This window comes from Coregonus clupeaformis, chromosome 29 (genome assembly GCF_020615455.1).
Source record: "Coregonus clupeaformis isolate EN_2021a chromosome 29, ASM2061545v1, whole genome shotgun sequence".
NCBI lineage: Eukaryota > Metazoa > Chordata > Actinopteri > Salmoniformes > Salmonidae > Coregonus > Coregonus clupeaformis.
The window spans coordinates 47,604,028-47,626,223 of record NC_059220.1 but is presented as its reverse complement, the minus strand read 5'-3'; the positions used below and the strand labels follow the sequence as shown (position 1 = coordinate 47,626,223).

General features: G+C 44.7%; 1 protein-coding gene across 5 annotated transcripts in view; it reads left to right on the top strand.

The window, feature by feature from the left end:
* Window positions 1-22,196, top strand: part of LOC121545161 (echinoderm microtubule-associated protein-like 1) — an 83,576-nt gene that overhangs the window by 43,444 nt on the left and 17,936 nt on the right. For 3 of the 5 annotated variants that reach the window (XM_045209226.1, XM_045209225.1, XM_045209223.1), the window contains 13 exons: window positions 1,086-1,215; window positions 10,203-10,352; window positions 15,486-15,555; window positions 15,669-15,779; window positions 15,923-16,018; window positions 16,171-16,305; window positions 16,638-16,737; window positions 17,302-17,453; window positions 17,882-18,007; window positions 18,302-18,433; window positions 18,859-18,926; window positions 19,137-19,225; window positions 20,561-20,658. In XM_045209226.1, the coding sequence (XP_045065161.1) occupies window positions 1,086-1,215; window positions 10,203-10,352; window positions 15,486-15,555; window positions 15,669-15,779; window positions 15,923-16,018; window positions 16,171-16,305; window positions 16,638-16,737; window positions 17,302-17,453; window positions 17,882-18,007; window positions 18,302-18,433; window positions 18,859-18,926; window positions 19,137-19,225; window positions 20,561-20,658 (1,457 nt within the window). The remainder of the gene's footprint in view (window positions 1-1,085; window positions 1,216-10,202; window positions 10,353-15,485; window positions 15,556-15,668; window positions 15,780-15,922; window positions 16,019-16,170; window positions 16,306-16,637; window positions 16,738-17,301; window positions 17,454-17,881; window positions 18,008-18,301; window positions 18,434-18,858; window positions 18,927-19,136; window positions 19,226-20,560; window positions 20,659-22,196) is intronic. The other 2 variants (XM_041855604.2, XM_045209224.1) reach the window with 2 other exon arrangements.

Genomic DNA, 22,196 nt, shown 5'->3' with positions numbered 1-22,196 from the left:
AGCCAGTTGTCAATCACATCTAACTTGGATATATTCTACCAACCCCTCCTCCCCATTCCTTCTGGCCCCTCTCCAACTCTACCACCTCACCTACCTAGTAACCGTGCAGATATATCTGGCCCGTCCGTCAAAAAGGACCGGAACCGCTGAGGCGCCCAAATCCAACGCAGCAGCCGTGTCTGGCCGTTCCTCCGCTCCCCCCACTGCGCCTGACTCCAAGAGCGCATCTGACAAGTCTGTCAAGTCCAATGGAGTCAGGAAGACCCCGACGTTCGCTCTCCCCCTAAGAAAGTCAGTCAGCCAGTCGTCCTACACCCCTTACTCCCCCTTAGACACGCAAAGCTACAAGAGCCCCATCAAATCCCCCAGCCAGTACTTCCAAATCTGTTACTAAGCTAGAACTATCCCAGCTTTTGGCATTAGGTGAAAGAGGTTCTGTGGTAACCGTGGATGTAAAAATGGATTTGGAAAAAAACATTCCTCTCCATGACTGTCATGTTTCAGTTTTTTGTTGTTGTTGTGTTTTTTCTGTGTTTCTTTTTCTTTTTTTTTGGTCACATATTGACATGGTTTTGACTCTTATTTGTGTGTCCTCTGGTTGGTTTGTTCGAATTTGGTTTTTCATTCCCTTGCTGTGGCACCATAAGCCTATGTTTTTGCTTGTTTTGTCTTCTCTTGTTTACTTGTGTGTTGTACTGTACATTAAACAAATGCTATGATGCTACATAACAATGCAAACTGCCTGCTGTTCATTTTGCACCGTTCATTGTTATTATCTGAATTGAAGTTACTAATAAAAGGGAATCAAAAGCCTATCTATCTCTGTGTTTGCTGATCTATCATTTTCTTTACTAAATTAATTCACTCCTTTGCAACAAAAAATGTATTGTACATCAACATCTCATAACCATAACACCCCTCTAAACTATTGATAACTTCTGTCTCTTTGCATCTCCCTCTCATGCATGAGTCTCTAAACCACACTTTCATTTTCTCATACACTGTTCTCACCATCACAAACACTCCTCTTGTTACCAATGAGTTATGACGAATTGTCCACTGAAAATGTCTGTTGCTTTTTTTAGAGGAAGGGTATGTGAAAATGTATTTGAAGGGACGACCCATCACCATGTACATGCCCAAAGACCTTGTGGATACCTACTGCCTGGAAGCCAAATCGGACCTGCCAAACAAGAAGCTCAAACTGGACTGGGTGTATCCTTTTTTCACTGTTGCAGGTTCAGTACATTTCAAAAAGCTAAATGTACACTACCAGTCAAAAGTTTGGACACACCTACTCATTCAAGGATTTTTCTTTATTTTTACTATTTTTACATTGTAGAATAATAGCGAAGACATCAAAACTATGAAATAACACATATGGAATCATGTAGTAACCAAAAAAGTGTTAAACAAATCAAAATATATTTTATATTTGAGATTCTTCAAATAGCCACCCTTTGCCTTGATGACAGCTGTGCACACTCTTGGCATTCTCTCAACCAGCTTCATGAGGTAGTCACCTGGAATGCATTTCAATTAACAGGTGTGCCTTCTTAAAAGTAAATTTGTGGAATTTCTTTCCTTCTTAATGCGTTTGAGCCAATCAGTTGTGCAGTGACAAGGTAGGGGGGGTATACAGAAGACAACCCTATTTGGTCTCCTCTGAACAGTTGATGTTGAGATGTATCTGTTACTTGAACTCTGTGAAGCATTTATTTGGGCTGCAATTTCTGAGGCTGGTTACTCTAATGAACGTATCTTCTGCAGCAGAGGTAATTCTGGGTCTTCCATTCCTGTGACAGTTCTCATGAGAGCCAGTTTCATCATAGCGCTTGATGGTTTTTGCAACTACACTTGAAGAAACTTTCAAAGTTCTTGACATTTTCCGTATTGACTTACCTTCATGTCTTAAAGTAATGATGGACTGTCATTTCTTTTTGGTTATTTGAGCTGTTCTTGCCATAATATGGACAAATATTGCTATCTTCTGTATACCCCCCCTACCTTGTCACAACACAACTGATTGGCTCAAACGCACAAATTAACTTTTAACAAGGCACACCTGTTAATTGAAATGCATTCCAGAGGACTACCTCATGAAGCTGGTTGAGAGAATGCCAAGAGTGTGCAAAGCTGTCATCAAGGCAAAGGGTGGCTATTTGAAGAATCTGAAATATAACATATATTTTGATTGTGTTTAACACTTTTTTGGTTACTGCATGATTCCATATGTGTTATTTCATAGTTTTGATGTCTTCACTATTATTCTACAATGCAGAAAATAGTAAAAATAAAGAAAAACCCTGGATTGAGTAGGTTTGTCCAAACTTTTGACTTGTACTGTATATTTCAAAAGATAAGAAACGGATTGTTACGTGGCATTACAACATTTGAGTTATGTTTATAACAATAGGCTTGAAAGTCCACGCTTTCAGGACAGAGATGTATTGCGACTCGCGAGATGTATCCCCCCATGTATTGTGAGGTTACACATTTGCCAAAGTTAGATTCAGATTGCATTCTATTGCACAGGTGTGAATGTACAAAGTCACATCTGGATGTTCCAATAAATCTTTTTCCCTAATCAATCAAATGTAATCAATGAAATGTATTTATAAAGCCATTTTTACATAAGCAGATGTCACAAAGTACGTGTACAGAAACCCAGTCTAAACCCCTAAACAACAAGCAATGCAGATGTAGAAGCACGGTGGCTAGGAAAAACTCTCTAGAAAGGCAGGAACCTAGGAAGAAACCTAGAGAGAAACCAGGCTATGAGGGGTGGCCAAATCTCTTCTGGCTGTGCCGGGTGGAGATTATAAGAGTATATGGCCATTAAGGCCAGATCTTTCGTCAAGATGTTCAAACGTTCATAGATGACCAGCAGGGTAAAATAATCACAGTGGTTGTAGAGGGTGCAACAGGTCAGCACCTCAGGAGTAAATGTCAGTTGGCTTTTCATAGGGTCGCGACAGCGAGTGCGGTAGAGAGGGAGGGAGGGAGAGAGAGAGAGAGAGAGAGAGAGAGAGAGAGAGAGAGAGAGAGAGAGAGAGAGAGAGAGAGAGAGAGAGAGAGAGAGAGAGAGAGAGAGAGAGAGAGAGAGAGAGAGAGAGAGAGAGAGAGAGAGAGAGAGAGAGAGAGAGAGAGAGAGAGAGAGAGAGAGAGAGAGAGAGAGAGAGAGAGAGAGAGAGAGAGAGATAGGGTCGAAAACAGCAGGTCCGAGACAAGGTAGCACATCTGGTGAACAGGTCAGGGTTCCATAGCCACAGGCAAAACAGCAGAAACTGAATCAGCAGCACGACCAGGTGGACTGGGGACGGGGACAGCCAGGAGTCATCAGGCCCGGTAGTCCTGAGGCATGGTCCTAGGGCTCAGGTCCTCCGGGAGAGAGGGAGACTTTGACATTTAGTCTTTCTTTCATGACACATTCTCATTTCATTAAAACCTCACCTCCCCCCCTTAAAATAAAACTTACAAAATTACCAATACCCCCTGTACTGAATACTCACCTTGCCCCCTACCCCACGATACAAAAACAATACCACACATCACAATAACCCAAACCTCACCACTTCTACAACCATATATCCAGACCATCTTCCCCAGCTATACAGACAGCCCCCCCAACACACCATATCTCTTGAAACATCTCCACACTTTTTATCATTTTATAGAACTCAAATTCTACTCTAAGGCACGCAGAGACCATCCCATGAAATAATAGTAAAGGGTGTGTTATCCCCCCACCTTTGACCCTGTTCCTCCTTGTTAGCCAAATAGCCAACTTTGCCTGAGCAAACAGAAAATTCAACACCACACATTTGGCCTTTTCGTTATTTGAATACCTGTACCCCATTATAAACATCCCGACAGTAAACTCCACCCCCAACCTCTCAAAGAAAACACATGAATCACAGTTTCACTCATGACACAGAAAGGACATCCCTGTCCAACTCCCGGTTCAACCCGTGTCAACCAGCTGTTAGTGGCCAGGGCTCCATGTAGAACCCTCCACTGGAGGTCTCCTGACCTCTTTGACACTGGGAGTTTGTAGAGCCCCTTCCATCTAAAACCCACCATACTCTCTGCCCCACATACCCCCTGCCACTGATGTGCCTTCACTCCTGTTAGGCTCCTAATGTTCCTTACCTAAATACAGAGGTTGTATAGGGCTTTACCTTCCACCCCTTCAAAATCCCCCAGGCTCGGAGTGTTAAAATCTAACAAGTCCTCCAGACCCCCTTGCCAGTCCCCAGTCTCTGCCGTCACCTGCAGTGGTGGAAACATTGGTGGCCCCTCCCCCTTTGGCCGCTCAAACACCCCCCTTACCGGCTCAGACAGTGCCTCCTGGACTTCCCCCAGGAATCTCTCCAGCAGCCTAAGAGATGTTAGTCCTGTTTGTTGTGTTACGACTTCTGGGGTTTTCCACCCCTCCTCCCCCAGCAGTCGGAGGTCACCCAGCCTTAGTAATCCCGCTGCCATCAGTCGCCTCTGCAGGGTGGAAGATAGGCTCCTCCCACACCCACAGCCCAGGCTCCACACCTCCTTCTCGTGTGGGCCTTAGTAGCTGCCAGGCCCTCAGCACCGAAGAGTAAAAATCAGAGAGACCTGCTGTACTCAGCCCCTCCAGCTTCTTGAGGAATAGCTGCCGGTCCAACCTAATCCGCCTGCTCTCCTCAGCAGCGCGCATGCTGGTTCCCTCCATCCGACATCAGTATGGTACAGCAGTCTCTGCGCCGTCTTTAGTCGGAATGCAGGCACCCTGCTCTACAGTTCCACCAGGCCCTGTCCTGCTTCATTTACGGACATATACAACACTGCCGCCCTCAGCCAGTGATGGCCCGACCAGAAAAAATCCACCAGCTTGTGTTGCAGGTCTGCGAGGGTTGAGGACAGCCAGTTTATGCCACAGGGAAGATGCCACCAGGTTGTTGATTATCAGCACCCTCCCTCTATATGACACTTGGGACAGGAGCCACGTCCACCTGGCTAGTCTCGACACCACTGCCTGTGACAGCCCCTCCCAGTTCTTCCTGACCCACCTCTCCGAGCCCAGGTACACCCACAGATCTTTAAGCCCTTCACAACCCCACTGCAAACCCACTGGAAGCAGAGGAGGGGCCCTATCCCCCCATGCCCCACATAACAGAGCTTTGCTCTTGCCCCAGTTTATCTTAGCTGACGAAGCTCTCTTGTACACCTTCAGACTAGTCTCTAGTGCCTGCATATCCCGACCATCCCTGACCATCACAGAAATATTATCTGCATACGCTGACGCTGCTATGCCTGTCAACACACCCATGCCTGTCCAGCACACTCCCTGCAGTCTCCTGCGTAGCAGGCCAAAAAAGGCTCAATGGCTAGTGTATATAACTGCCCTGATAGAGGGCATCCTTCTCTAATGCCCCGCCTCACCAGACTAGCCTACTGAGCCCCCCTTCCAACTTGACCATACATGATGCCCCAGCATACAACATCTTCACACAGGCCAAAAACCTTTCCCCAAACCCAATTACAGACATCACATTAAACAGACACTCATGGTCCACTCTATCAAAAGCCTTCTCTTGATCTAAAGAGACCAGTCCAAAGTTCACATTAGAACCTCTCGACAAGTCCAACTTGTCCCTGATTAAAAACAAGTTGTCCGTGATTGAGTGTCCTGGTACGCAATATGTCTCGTCCTTGTGTACTATAGAGTCCAGATGGGACTTCAGTCTGTTAGCGAGGACCTTGGCAAATATATTGTAGTCTGCACAGAGCAATGCCACAGGCCTCCAGTTCTTAAATTCACAAGTCCCCTTTATTGGGCAGGAGAGTCAGAGCTGCCCAAAAATTGACTCAGAGACTCATACTCCTCTCGTCGCTGCCCCCACCTTTCCCAAAAAGTCTGGAAACCTGAGCAAAAAGTGGCATCTTGTAAGAGCTTTACATTAAACTTCCAATAGTATGCCTGCCGAGGACCTGATGAAATAGACAGCCGAGCCATGGTTATGTGATAATCCGAAAAACCGACCGGGTCAATGGTAGTGCCCAATAGCCTATTGCTCTGATTCCTGGACATGTAAAATCGATCACTCACCCTAGCCCCAAAGACCTTCACCCATGTATACTGTCTTGTGTTGGGATGTCTAGTTCTCCAAAAGTCCACTAGGTCAAACTGATTAATGATATCCCTTAACACCCCCACTGAGCCTGAATGAGGCTCCTCCCCATTACTGTATTTTGTCAAATCAGTCGTACAGCTCCAGTCCCCGCCGACCACCAGCGTCTCCTCAGGCGATACCTGTGAGAGTTCCTGTCTAAGGCACCCAAATAGAAGCCCCCTCTCTCTCCCTGTGTTAGGCGCATACACATTTATAAAGACAAAACCCCTGTTGTTAATTTCTGCTTTTACTACAAGCAGTCTACCCCTATACACCTCTTTTGAGGAGCTAATTTTTACAGACAGACCCGGTACAAAAAGGACTGCCACCCCTGCACTAACATTTGTCCCATGGCTCAGCACACTTGCCCCTTTCCACCAGAGCCCCCAATCAACTTAATTCACCACATCACTATGTGTCTCCTACAGAAACAACACCTGTTCTTTTCTTTGTTTTACATTTTCACCCAACACACTCCTCTTTCCCGCATCTCTGGCACCATTAATATTAAGCGAGCCTACCTACAGTGGGGGGAAAAAGTATTTAGTCAGCCACCAATTGTGCAAGTTATCCCACTTAAAAAGATGAGAGAGGCCTGTAATTTTCATCATAGGTACACGTCAACTATGACAGACAAAATGAGGGAAAAAAATCCAGAAAATCACATTGTAGGATTTTTAATGAATTTATTTGCAAATTATGGTGGAAAATAAGTATTTGGTCAATAACAAAAGTTTCTCAATACTTTGTTACATACCCTTTGTTTTCTGTAAGTCTTCACAAGGTTTTCACACACTGTTGCTGGTATTTTGGCCCATTCCTCCATGCAGATCTCCTCTAGAGCAGTGATGTTTTGGGGCTGTCGCTGGGCAACACGGACTTTCAACTCCCTCCAAAGATTTTCTATGGGGTTGAGATCTGGAGACTGGCTAGGCCACTCCAGGACCTTGAAATGCTTCTTACGAAGCCACTCCTTCATTGCCCGGGCGGTGTGTTTGGGATCATTGTCATGCTGAAAGACCCAGCCACGTTTCATCTTCAATGCCCTTGCTGATGGAAGGAGGTTTTCACTCAAAATCTCACGATACATGGCCCCATTCATTCTTTCCTTTACACGGATCAGTCGTCCTGGTCCCTTTGCAGAAAAACAGCCCCAAAGCATGATGTTTCCACCCCCATGCTTCACAGTAGGTATGGTGTTCTTTGGATGCAACTCAGCATTCTTTGTCCTCCAAACACGACGAGTTGAGTTTTTACCAAAAAGTTCTATTTTGGTTTCATCTGACCATATGACATTCTCCCAATCCTCTTCTGGATCATCCAAATGCACTCTAGCAATCTTCAGACGGGCCTGGACATGTACTGGCTTAAGCAGGGGGACACGTCTGGCACTGCAGGATTTGAGTCCCTGGCGGCGTAGTGTGTTACTGATGGTAGGCTTTGTTACTTTGGTCCCAGCTCTCTGCAGGACATTCACTAGGTCCCCCCGTGTGGTTCTGGGATTTCTGCTCACCATTCTTGTGATCATTTTGACCCCACGGGGTGAGATCTTACGTGGAGCCCCAGATCGAGGGAGATTATCAGTGGTCTTGTATGTCTTCCATTTCCTAATAATTGCTCCCACAGTTGATTTCTTCAAACCAAGCTGCTTACCTATTGCAGATTCAGTCTTCCCAGCCTGGTGCAGGTCTACAATTTTGTTTCTGGTGTCCTTTGACAGCTCTTTGGTCTTGGCCATAGTGGAGTTTGGAGTGTGACTGTTTGAGGTTGTGGACAGGTGTCTTTTATACTGATAACAAGTTCAAACAGGTGCCATTAATACAGGTAACGAGTGGAGGACAGAGGAGCCTCTTAAAGAAGAAGTTACAGGTCTGTGAGAGCCAGAAATCTTGCTTGTTTGTAGGTGACCAAATACTTATTTTCCACCATAATTTGCAAATAAATTCATTAAAAATCCTACAATGTGATTTTCTGGACTTTTTTTCTCAATATGTCTGTCATAGTTGACGTGTACCTATGATGAAAATTACAGGCCTCTCTCATCTTTTTAAGTGGGAGAACTTGCACAATTGGTGGCTGACTAAATACTTTTTTCCCCCACTGTATAGAGTCTCCATAAGAAGTGAGAGAAAAGCCAGCAAAGAAAGAGACCAATTGCAAAGCTCAAAAAGCCCCAGTGCCAGAAAGAAAACTTTAATCTAAATGGTGTCTGAAGGTAGACCTTTATGCACGGTTATGACCCACTTCCTCAACCTAAACCGTTTCCTGGGTGAGAGGACACCATGCCCCTCATTTTTCATAGCATGTTGTACTGATCTTACAATCTTGAGACAGGGGGTGGTTTGGGGGACACTGTGGCCCTGTCCAACGATACCCCCGGCCAGGGCCAACCAGGCAGGATATAACATTTTAAATTTTTAGTCATTTAGCAGACGCTCTTATCCAGAGCGACTTACAGTTAGTGAGTGCATACATTTTCATACTGGCCCCCCGTGGGAATCGAACCCACAACCCTGGCGTTGCAAACGCCATGCTCTACCAACTGAACTACACGGGACTAACCCCACCCACTTTGCCAAAGCACAGCCCCCACACCATTAGAGGGATATCAACAGACCACCAACTTACTACCTTGAGACAAGGCTGAGGATAGCCTACAAAGTTATTCTCCACCGCACGAGCCCGAGGGGGTGTAAAACCAGACAGGAAGATCACGTCAGTGACTCAACCCACTCAAGTCAAGTATAGCGAAAAAAGCAAGGCACAATGTGACGCACCCCTCCTAGGGATGGCATGGGAGAGCACTAGTAACTCAGTGACTCAGTCCCCGTAATAGGGTCAGAGGGAGAGAATCCCAGTGGAGAGAGGGCAGCAAGGGCGGTTTGTCACTCCAGTTCCTTGCCGTTCACCTTCACACCCCTGGGCCAGACTACACTCAATCATAGGACCTCCTGAAGAGATGAGTCTTCAGCAAAGACTTAAAGGTCAAAACTGAGTCGGTGTCTCTCACATGGATAGATAGACCATTCCATAACAATTGAACTTTATAGGAGAAACCCCTGCTTCCAGCTGATTGCTTAGAAATTCAATAAGTATGCCTGCGTCTTGTGACCGTAGCATACATGTAGGTATGTACGGTAGGACCAAATCAGAGAGATAGGTAGGAGAAAGTCCATGTAATGCTTTGTAGGTTAGCAGTAAAACCTTGAAATCAGCCCTAGCCTTAACAGGAAGCCAGTGTAGAGAGGCTAGCACTGGAGTAATATGATACATTCTTTGGTTCTATTCAAGATTCTATCAGCCGTATTTAGCACTAACTTAAGTTTATTTAGTGCTTTATCCAGGTAGCCGGAGAGTAGAGCATTACAGTAGTCTAATCTAGAAGTGACAAAAGCATGGATTAGTTTTTCTGGATAATGTTTGGGACAAAACATTTCAGATTTTGCAATGTTACGAAGATGGAAACAGCTGCACTTGAAATATACTTGATATGTTTGTCAAAAGAGAGATCAGGGTCCAGAGTAACGCGGAGTACCTTCATAGTTTTATTTGAGACGACAGTACAACCATCAAGATTAATTGTCAGATCAAACAGCAGATCTCTTTGTTTCTTAGGACCTAGAACTAACATCTCTGTTTTGTCCGAGTTTAAAAGGAAAACATGTGCTTCCATCCACCTCCTTATGTCTGAAACACAGGCTTCCAGGGTAGGCAATTTTGGAGCTTCACCATGTTTCATTGAAGTGTACAGTTGTGTGTCGTCCGCATAGCAGTGAAAGTTGACATTGTGTTTCCGAATGACATCACCAAGAGGTAGAATATACTTTCAACAGAAGTGCGTCAATCGTATCTTACAGAATTATCCATTTGGAACTCAGGAAGGTCACAGAGGGTGTCTGTATGATAGGTTGTAAATATAGACTACGGTGGCATAAGGGGCCAAGCAGCTTTTATTTAAGTGCCTCATTGAATTCAATCAAACTAGATTGGTTAATATGTAGGCTACAGTTGATGTCCTTTTGAAGTTATGTGGATCTTGACCTAGATGCCCAGTTATGGGTACAGGGGACGTGACTGTCGCTGTAACCTGTACCTGCTACCCACGGGAGAGACGGTCTACTTCATTGCATCTGTTGTGGTGCTGTACAACGTGGACGAGCAGCTCCAGAGACACTACACCGGGCACACTGATGACATCAAGTGGTGAGAAAAAACAGAATGTGAAACTTTATTTCTCCTGTACTGTACAGAAATTTCGACCTAAGCTGGACGTATGATGCTGTCCTAATATGGACACTATACTCATCAAACACTGCCCTATTTCACCTAGCTATAAATAATTTTCACCATCATCCATGTATTCTCAGACCAACAGTACAGTTGAGTAATGTATTAAGCAATTTTTTTACAATAATTTGTTGACAACTAAAGTTGAGCTTCAATGCCATACCACACTCCTTCCGTGGCCTCCAATTGCTCTTAAACGCTAGTAAAACTAAATGCATGATCTTCAATCAAACACTGCTTGCACCCGCCTGCCCGACTAGAATCACTACTCTCGGCGGCTCTGACTTAGAATATGTGGACAACTACAAATACCTAGGTGTCTGGTTAGACTGTAAACTCTCCTTCCAGACTCACATTAAGCATCTCCAATCCAAAGTTAAATCTAGAATTGGCTTCCTATTTTGCAACAAAGCCTCCTTCACTCATGCTGCTAAACATGCCCTCATAAAACTGACTATCCTACCGATCCTTGACTTCGGCGATGTCATTTACAAAATAGCTTCCAACACTCTACTCAGGAAATTGGATGTAGTCTATCACAGTGCTATCCGTTTTGTCACCAAAGCCCCATATACTACCCACCATTGTGACCTGTACGCTCTCGTTGGCTGGCCCTCACTACATATTTGTCGCCAAACCCACTGGCGCCAGGTCATCTATAAATCCCTTCTAGGCAAATCCCCGCCTTATCTTAGCTCATTGGTCACCATAGCAACACCCACCCGTAGTATGCGTTCCAGCAGGTATATCTCACAGGTCATCCCCAAAGCCAACACCTCCTTTGGTCGCCATTCCTTCCAGTTCTCTGCTGCAAATGACTGGAACGAACTGCAAAAATCTCTGAAACTGGAGACACTTATCTCCCTCACTATCTTTAAGCATCAGTTGTCAGAGCAGCTTACCGATCACTGCACCTGTACACAGCCCATCTGTAATTAGCCCACCCAACTACCTCATCCCCATATTGTTATTTACATTGTTTTTTATTTTGCTCATTTGCACCCCAGTATCTCTATTTGCACATAATCTTCTGCACATCTATCACTCCAGTGTTAATTATTTTGCACTATGGCCTATTTATTGCCTTACCTCCATAACTTACTACATTTGCACACACTGTATATAGATTTTCTATTGTGCTATTGACTGTACGTTTTGTTTATTCCATATGTAACTCTGTGCTGTTGTTGTTTTTTCCGCACTGCTTTGCTTTATCTTGGCCAGGTCGCAGTTGTAATTGAGAACTTGTTCTCAACTGGCTTACCTGGTTAAATAAAGGTTAAATAAAATAAACAAATGTTTCTGGTATCCAAAGTTGGAAGGGCTTTGCAACCCACCTTGTTGCACACTTGTGTCACGCTACCTTTGATATCAAATCCTCCGTATTTCTATACAGACAGAGCTACCGTGACACCACTGCTTTGATCAGTATTCTCATATAGTCCCATAGAATAACCCATAGGGTAAACAGGTGGCTGGTCTGCAGCTGCTTTGTCCTCGGTGATAGCGATGGCCAGGTAATTATCTCAGACAGAAAAGGCTGGTTGGAAATATAATGAGCTGAAACTTGAGGGGTCGCCCTGAGGTCATGCTCATAATGAAAAGCGAAATAATTAGAGTTGAGTCATGGCTGGGCACAGAAAGATGTTAGCTTCCTTTTCACTGTAATACAGATATTACTGACATTCACTTATCTCTGTAAGGCATAGTGCCCTTCTGTTGTGCCGTTCTATCGGAAGCTGTCAGTAACAGAAGGGGAAGAAGGGGACAGTCTTGTCAACATCAGTAGGAATCAATCAATCATCGACTTAGGAGGCGCACACACCACCCACCGCTTCCGAGTTTATTAGTCACTAATGTTCAGTCTTTGGCTAACAAAGTAGATGAGCTCAGGGCAAGGATTTGTTTCCAGAGACATCAGGGCCTGTACTTTGTTTCAAGGAAACATGACTCTCTCGGGATACTCTGTCAGAATCGGTCCAGCCAGAGGGATTCTCAGTTCATCGCGCAGATAGGAATAAATATCTCTCCTGGAAGCAGAAGGGAAGAGGTGTGTGTTTCATGATTAGCAACTAATGGTGTAATTGTAGTAACATACAGGAACTCAAGTCCTTCTGTTCACCCGACCTAGAATACCTCACAATCAAATGCCAACCGTATTATCTCCCAAGAGAATTTTCCTCCATTATAGCCACGGCCGTTCATATCCCCCCTCAAGCCGATACCACGACGGCCCTCAAAGAACTTCACTGGACTTTATGCAAACTGGAACCCACATATACTGAGGCTGCATTTATTGTAGCTGGGAATTTTAATCAAGCACATTTGAGGACTAGGCTGTCGAAGTTCTATCAACATATCGACTGTAGTACTCGTGCTCCTAAAACACTGGACCACTGCTTTCAAACTTCCGCGATGCTTACAAGGCCCTCCCCCGCCCTGCTTTCAGCAAATTTGACCACGACTCCATTTTGCTTCTCCCTTCCTATAGGCAGGAACTCAAACAGGAAGTACCTGTGCTAAGGACTACTCAACGCTGGTCTGACCAAATTCGAATCCACGCTTCAGGATTTTTTTGATTCCGCGGACTGGGAAATGTTCCGGGTAGCTTACGAAAATAATTTAGACGAATACACTGATACAGTAACTGAGTATATCAGGAAGTGTATAGGAGATGTCGTACCCACTGTGACTATTAAAACCTACCCTAAACAGAAACCGTGGATAGTTGGCAGCATTTGCGTGAAACTGAAAGCGCGAACAACTGCATTTAACCATGGCAAGGTGACTAAGAATATGGTAGAATACAAACAGTGTAGTTATTCACTCCGCAAGGCAATCAAACAAGCACAACGTCAGTATAGAGACAAAGTGGAGTCGCAATTCAATGGCTCAGACACGAGAAGTATGTGGCAGGGTCTACAGACAATCACGGACTACAAAAGGAAAACCAGCAACGTCGCAGAGACTGAGTCTTGCTTCCGGACAAGCTAAACACCTTCTTCGCCCGCTTTGAGGATAACACAGTGCCACCGACGCGGCCTGCTACCAAGGACTGTGGGCTCTCCTTCTCCATGGCCGACGTGAGTAAAACATTTAAACATGTTAACCCTCGCAAGGCTGCCGGCCCAGACGGCAACCCTAGCCGTGTCCTCAGAGCATGCGCAGACCAGCTGGCTGGTGTGTTTACGGACATATTCAATCTCTCCCTGCCTGCTTCAAGATGGCCACCATTGTTCCTGTACCCAAGAAAGTAAAGGTAACTGAACTAAACGACTATCGCCCCGTAGCACTCACCTCTGTCATCATGAAGTGCTTTGAGAGACTAGTCAAGGATCCTCTGTGGTCCTCTGTAGCTCAGCTGGTAGAGCACGGCGCTTGTAACGCCAGGGTAGTGGGTTCGATCCCCGGGACCACCCATACACAAAAAAAATAATTATGCACGCATGACTGTAAGTCGCTTTGGATAAAAGCGTCTGCAAAATGGCATATTATTATCATATCACCTCTACCTTGCCTGACCCCCTAGACCCACTTCAATTTGCTTACCGCCCCAATAGATCCACAGACGATGCAATCGCCATCACTTGGCACACTGCCCTATCCCATCTGGACAAGAGGAATACCTATGCAAGAATGCTGTTCATTGACTATAGCTCAGCATTCAACACCATAGTACCCTCCAAGCTCATCATTAAGCTCGAGGCCCTGGGTCTGAACCCCGCCCTGTGCAACTGGGTCCTGAACTTCCTGACGGGCCGCCCCCAGGTGGTGAAGATAGGAAACAACACCTCCACTTTGCTGATCCTCAACACTGGGGCCCCACAAGGGTACGTGCTCAGCCCACTCCTGTACTCCCTGTTCACCCATGACTGCATGGCCAAGCACGCCTCCAACTCAATCATCAAGTTTGCAGACGACACAACACCAGTAGGCTTGATTACCAACAATGACGAGACAGCCTACAGGAAGGAGGTGAGGACTCTGGGAGTGTGGTGCCAGGAAAATAACCTTTCACTCAACGTCAACAAAACAAAGGAGATGATCGTGGACTTCAGGAAACAGCAGAGGGTGCACCCCCCTATCCACCTCGACGGGACCGCAGTAGAGAAGGTGGAAAGCTTAAAGTTCCTTGGCGTACACATCAATGACAAACTGAAATGGACCACCCACACAGAAAGTGTGGTGAAGAAGGCGCAACAGAGCTTCTTCAACCTCAGGAGGTTAAAGAAATTTGGCTTGGCACCTAAAACCCTCACAAACTTTTAAGAGCATCCTGTCGGGCTGTATCACCACCTGGTAAGGCAACTGCACCGCCCACAACCGCAAGGCTCTCCAGAGGGTGGTGCGGTCTGCACAATGCATTACCGGTGGCAAACTACCCGCCCTCCAGGACACCTACAGCACCCGATGTCACAGGAAGGCCAAAAAGATAATCAAGGACATCAACCACCCGAGACACTGCCTGTTCACCCCGCTATCATCCAGAAGGCGACGCTGGGAGACTGAAAAACAGCTTCTATCTCAAGGCCATCAGACTGTTAAACAGCCATCACTAGCACATTAGAGGCTGCTGCCTATCGACATAGACTAGAAATCACTGGCCACTTTAAGAAATGGAACACTAGCCACTTTAATAATGTTTTCATATCTTGCATTACTCATGTCATAAGTATATACTGTATTCTATATTCTATACTATTCTACTGTATCTTAGTCCATGCCGCTCTGACATCGCTCGTCCATATATGTATTTATTCTTAATTCATTCCTTACTTAGATTTGTGTGTATTGGGTATATGTTGTGAAATTGTTCGATATTACTTGTTAGATATTACTGCACTGTCGGAGCTAGAAGCACAAGCATTTTGCTACACCTGCAATAACATATGCTAAACAGCAATTCACAGTTTCATACTACACTTAAGACACAAAACATGTATCTTTGATATGCTTTGAGGTCTTAGTGGTTTTTCATCATTTTTCAAATCGGCCTTCAGATGTTCAAAGTGTTTGCCGTCTCTCTGTTCCTCTGTCTGTGTTCTATAGTCTGGCTGTACATCCTGATAAAATCACCATAGCAACAGGACAGGTGGCAGGCACGTCTTCTGAAGGCAAAGTAAGTGACCTCTCATCCTCACATAACTTTGAACCTATGAACAGTTCACTTATTTAATCATTAGAAATAATGTGTGTGTGTGTGTGTGTATGTGTGTGTGTGTGTACTGACAGCAGTTGGCTCCTCATGTGCGTGTTTGGGACTCTGTGAGCCTCAACACCCTCCACGTTCTGGGGACAGGCTTCTTTGACCGCGCCCTGGTTTGCCTCGCATTCTCCAAGTCGGTAAGCAATGGACCTTGGTAAAACAACATGCATGCATATCATATCTCATATGTGAACCAGATTTTGAGTGTGCCTTTACTGGTCAGAAAAGGTTTCCTAAATAACTGAGGACAGGGCTGATCCATCTTTCTTGATCTGTGCAGAACGGAGGCAACACACTGTGTGTAGTAGACGACTCCAACGACCATGTGCTCTCTGTGTGGGACTGGCAGAGAGAGGAGAGACTGGCTGATGTCAAGGTGAGTGTATATGTGTCCGACCGGGGTTTGAACCTGTGCGCATCAGAAAATTGTTAGCCCTCTAAACTAAAGTCTTCAGGCTTTTGAGTTGCTCTATCGATCCTCATAGACGTTTGGCACGTGTCACGATGATTGTTTCTGTCCCGTTACAGTGTTCCAATGAGGCAGTGTTCGCTGCCGACTTCCACCCCACTGACACCAACATTATAGTCACGTGTGGGAAGTCACACCTCTACTTCTGGACACTGGAGAGGGGTACCCTTGCCAAGAAGCAAGGCTTGTTCGAGGTATGACATGAGATTTCTCATTTATACTGCCTCATGTTCATCTGCTAGATAATCTGAGTTTTAGAGGAAATGTATTTGCTAAAATCAATATAATATATGCCATTTAGCAGACGCTTTTATCTAAATTCAATGCAGCTAGAACCGGCTGTGTTGCCTTTGGTCTTTAGTTCTTCACCCCATGTTAGAGAATGTCATATTTTCAGGTTTTCAGTAGTTAGGTTCTCTGTAGTGTTATTGAAGCTGCATGTCTATCTCCGTCTGTTTTCTGACTATACAACTCTGTTCTATCTCTGCCCCCCAAGTAAATAAAGCCATATTTATGTTCCTTGCAGAAACAAGAGAAGCCCAAGTTTTTCTTGTGTGTGACTTTTTCAGAAAATGGAGACACCATAACTGGAGACTCAAGTGGAAATATACTGGTGTGGGGAAAAGGTAAAACTGTCATTCGATAGAATTAACCATCAAACCCAAAAGGGTTCTACCTGGAACCAAAAAGGGTTCTTCAAAGGGTTATCCTATTGGGACAGCCAAAGAACCCCTTTAGGTTCTTTTTTTCTAAGAGTGCAGCTCCCTGTCCTGTTGTTTTCAGAGTGTGTGTTTGTTACATTTACATTTTAGTCATTTAGCAGACGCTCTTATCCAGAGCGACTTACAGGAGCAATTAGGGTTAAGTGCCTTGCTCAAGGGGGAACATTGACAGAATATATAAAAATAAAACAAAAAGGTCACAGACAGATTTTTCAGCTAGTTGGCTTGGTCATTCAAACTAGCGACCTTTTGGTTATTGGCCCATTGTTTTGCCCCATTTTGGCTCATCAAAGGCTCTTTATTATGAGAGAGTTGTCAGGAGGCTGGGGTCAGAATATGGTCATGCCTAGGATAGAACAACAAGGTCTGTCTTGTGAGTGAACTGCTCTTGACCATGTGTTGTAGAACAAACAGCTAGCTATCTTCTGCCTTCTCCAAGGGTGTTCTGTCTTTCTCTCTGTTTTACAGGCACTAATCGAATTAGCCACACCATTCAGGGTGCACACGAGGGGAGCATCTTTGCACTGTGTATGTTGAGGAACAGCACATTGGTGTCAGGAGGAAAAGATCGGAAACTCATCTCTTGGGATGGGAGCTACCAACAGATCCAATCGGTTGAGGTGAGACACGTGCGGATTCGTGTACATACACCCAAAAAAGTAGACCCATGATATAGGCCATTTCCATAGTACACTTTTTATTAATACATCTACAGTATATCAGGGTCTTGGCCATAGGATACATTAATTAAGAAGTCCTTTGAAGTCCTTTTGCATATTGCAAAAGATAATGTTAGCTTTTTCAGAAATATGAGGGTTTTGGTTGATGCATGTACACAGTAAGTATTTATGTAAACAGTAATACCAATGATTTGTACAAGGAAAACAATGTGCTCTTTTACAATGCCCATGTCCCCTCTCCATACCCCCCACCCAGCCATCTGTAAAATCAAACACAGATAAGACAAAGAAAACAACCCTCACACCTACCGTGGCAGGAAGCTTACCATTGGTATGAATAATCATATTTATTTTCCCACCTTTCCCAGGTTCCTGAGTTATTTGGCCCTGTCCGCACTGTTGCCGAGGGCAAAGGGGAGAGTGTGCTTATTGGGACCACCAGGAACTATGTTCTACAAGGCAGTTTGTACGGCGAATTTACCCCCATCACACAAGTGGGTAAAATCAAAGCCATATATATATGGCTGTGGGTACAATGATTGGACATTCTAGTTCATGCTGACGTAGGGTGTTTTCAGTTAATTCAGACATTCTTTAAGCTCATTAGCTGGTTATTTAGTAATGTCCAGCATCTTCTGGCTAGCATTTTTGGTGCATGTAGCAATGCTAATGGTAACAGATGGACCCAGCTAGAGGAAAGTACAGAATGGGACTACATTAAGCAAGTATTTGCCTCTTTCTAGCAACTGAATGCCAACTAGGCTAACTGTCCTCCCTAACTGCTCCAGGGTCACACCGATGAGCTGTGGGGGTTGGCCGTGCACCCCTGGAAACCCCACTTCCTCACCTGTGGCCACGACAAGCACGTCAGCCTGTGGGACACCTCCACGCACCAGCCTGTCTGGACCAAGACTATGGAGGTAGAGAGGCAGACAGTGCTCCCTGGGGACAACTCTGAGCCTCACACGTTATACTCAGTTAACATGAAATGTATGAGTAGAAGGGCCACAAGCTTAGCTTGTTCCCTGATATGTTTGTGCTGTATGGCCAACAACTGTCATGACAAATATATTGGCTATACAGCACAAACATATCTGGGACCAGGCTACCACAAGCTTTTGCTGACCACATGATCTGATTCAGAAAAACGATGTTTGTGCCCTAATTATAATAGTGGAGAAATGTGTAGGGTACTATCTCAACCCTTTGTGTTTATAAATCTCTCAAAAAGCTTCAGTCTCTCTGTGTTGTAATAGATCTTCACTGAGGCTGGTTATTTGGGTGTGGTGAAATGTGTTAGGATGCAGTATTGAAATGAGACATCCTTTGTTTCTTTCATGAACAGGACGCAGCTCAGTCTGCTGGATTCCATCCCTCTGGAGCAGTGGTTGCTATAGGAATGCAGACCGGCAGGTGAGAAAGTAGTGCTCGAGGAGAATCTTCTTATGCCAATTCAATCACAAAAGCCATAGAGATCTGCCAGTAACAATAATAACACATGTAATTTGCATAGTGCTTTTCAGTACAATATGAATCTCAAAGGGGTGTTGTGAAACTACAGGAGAGATGTGATGTGTTAGTATGCTTTTAATCATGAGAGGATGGATAACTTTCATCATACAGGTGGCTGGTGCTGGATACCGACTCTAAGGATCTAGTCACAGTGCACACAGATGGAAATGAACAGCTGTCTGTTATAAGCTTTGCACCGGGTAAGTGTTCTTAAGGCTCTTATATTGCTTTATTACTTGTTATAAGCATGCATGAGGCTTTATTATGACATATTATAAGGATTATAATAGGTTATGTCTCTCTATGTAGCACATCTTCTTAATAAAAATGGCTGTTATTTAGTCAGTATCATTATCAGATGATAGTTGTAGGGCTGTCAAAGTTAACACGTTAATAACACGTTAACGTGGCGTAATTTTTTGAAACTGTTAATCGCATGTCCCTTTTTAAGCGCATGTGTTTCCGCATGGACCGTATTCCTGGGGGGGGTGGTTCTACTAAGCTAACATATGGATTGTTTTAAGATGGTCAAACCAACAATCATTTAGCTATTTGATTTTGAATTTTAGGATCCCTTTAGGTATAAAAAGGATATATATTAGATTTTTGCTGAAACATTGAATTTGGCCTTAGCCCATAGAAACGCATTGAATAACAGATTCATACATGGAAAAACAGATAGTAAAAAACAAATCTAAAGGAAGCTTGTTTTTAAGTGTCTGTCCTATATCTGAGAGATATAAGAAGATCAGGAAATTATTAGATTTTCTTTCCCCCACATATTTAACATATTTAACACATATTTTGGGCACTAAACTACTTCCACATACACTGAGTTTACAAAACATTAGGAACACTTGCTCTTTCCATGACATAGACTGACCAGGTGAATCCAGTAAAAAAAAAAGGGAAGTAGGAACACCTTCCTAATATTGAGTTGCACCCCCATTTGTCCTCAGAACAGCCTAAATTCGTCAGGGCATGGAAGCGTTCCACAGGGATGCTGGCCCATGTTGACTCCAGTGCTTCCCACAGTTGTGCCAGCAGCATTGCAGTTCTTTTTTTAGCGATCCAATTGACATTTTAGTCATTTAGCAGACGCTCTTATCCAGAGCGACTTACAATTAGTGAGTGCATACATTTTTCATACTGGCCCCCCTGTGCACAACCGGTGCACCTGGCACCTACTACCATGCCCCCGTTCAAAGGCAATTAAATGTTTTGTCTTGCCCATTCACCCTCTGAATGGCACACAATCACAATCCATGTCTCAACTGTCTCAAAGCTTAAAAATCTTTCTTTAACCTGTCTCCTCCCCTTCATCTACACTGATTGAAGTGGATTTAACAAGTGACATCAATAAGGGATCATAGCTTTCACCTGGATCCACCTGGTCAGTCTATGTCATGGAAAGAGCAGGTGTTCTTAATGTTTTGTATACTCAGTGTAGGTTGACTGTGATACGGATACATGCCATATTATTTATGTCGGCGACATTATCTGTTCTAACCTACATCTCCTGTCCCTATCCCTAGATGGCAATTTCCTGGCGATCGGCTCTCACGACAACTACATCTATATCTACGCAGTGGGGGAGAGTGGCAGGAAGTACAGTCGAGTGGGAAAGTGCTCGGTGAGCACCTTTTATTTTTAGTACACCCCTCTTCTCCTCAGCATCACATCAGGAGGGCATGCTAAATAATGCACATTTACAGCATAGTCAGGATGCTCTCGATGGTGCAGCTGTATAACTTTTTGAGGATCTGGGGTCCCATGCCAAATCCTGAGGGGGAAAAAGCATTGTCGTGCCCTCTTCATGACTGTCTTGGTGTGTTTTGACCATGATAGTTTTGTTGGTGATGTGGACACCAAGGAACTTCAAACTCTCAACACGCTCCACTACAGCCCCGTCGATGTGAATGGGGGCGTGTTTGGCCCTCCTTTAACTTTAGTCCACGATCAGCTCCTTTGTCTTGCTCACGTTGAGGGAGAGGTTGTTGTCCTGGCACCACACTGCCAGGTCTCTGACCTCCTCCCTATAGGCTGTCATCGTTGTCGGTGATCAGGCCTACCACTGTTGTGTCGTCAGCAAACGTAATGATGGTGTTGGAGTCGTGCTTGGACACGCAGTCGTGTGTGAACATGGAGCACAGGAAGGGACTAAGCACGCACCCCTGAGGGGCCCCCGTGTTGAGGATCAGCGTGGCAGATGTGTTGTTGCCTACCCTTACCACCTGGGGGAGGCCCGTCAGGAAGTCCAGGATCCAGTTGCAGAGGGAGGTGTTTAGTCCCAGGGTCCTTAGCTTAGTGATGAGCTTTGTGGCCACTATGGTGTTGAACGCTGAGCTGTAGTCAATGAACGGCATTCTCACATAGGTGTTCCTTTTGTCCATGTGGGAAAGGGCAGTGTGGAGTGCGATTGAGATTGCGTCATCTGTGGCGGTATGCGAAATTGGAGTGGGTCTAGGGTTTCCGGGATGATGGTGTTGATGTGAGCCATGACCAGCCTACATAAAGCTGTCCCAACAGCAGAGCCCCAACAGCAGTCCCAACACCTTCCCACTGTTACACCTGGCTATCAGCGGAGCCTTACCTGGCAGAGAAACAGTTCATTCAGCCTAATTTACTACATTTAAAAAAAACATAGCTGATATGGCTGACTTGCTGAAACAAATGTGGTTTCTACTGACAATTGAGATGTACAGACTGTGGCATAATGGGATGACGAGTGGATAAGAGACAATCTGTAATTTAAATTAAGACAATAATGAGCGAGCTTGGACGGACGTAGTCAATGAAATGTACAGCGACAGAATTCAGAACCATGGGCCGTTCTTACAGTATTCTCCCTGTACATCAAGTCAGAACCATAGGATAAATAAAGGGGGCATATAAGCAGACAATGAAAGCTCTTACAATATTCGATGATGACATTTCTCTAAAACAGGTTATAGGCTACATGTGCACCACCAAGTCAGAACAGTAGGGAAAATTATGAGGGAAAAAGGGACAAAATTATTAGGGTGAGGCACATGGGCTACTAACAGCTTACTACACCACATACACTTAGTTTTACTTTCTTAGCTACAGTATACATATCTCCCTGGCATATTATATAATTTATGCAGCAGCATACAATACATTTTTGGACTCACCTTGTTGTGTTGTGCT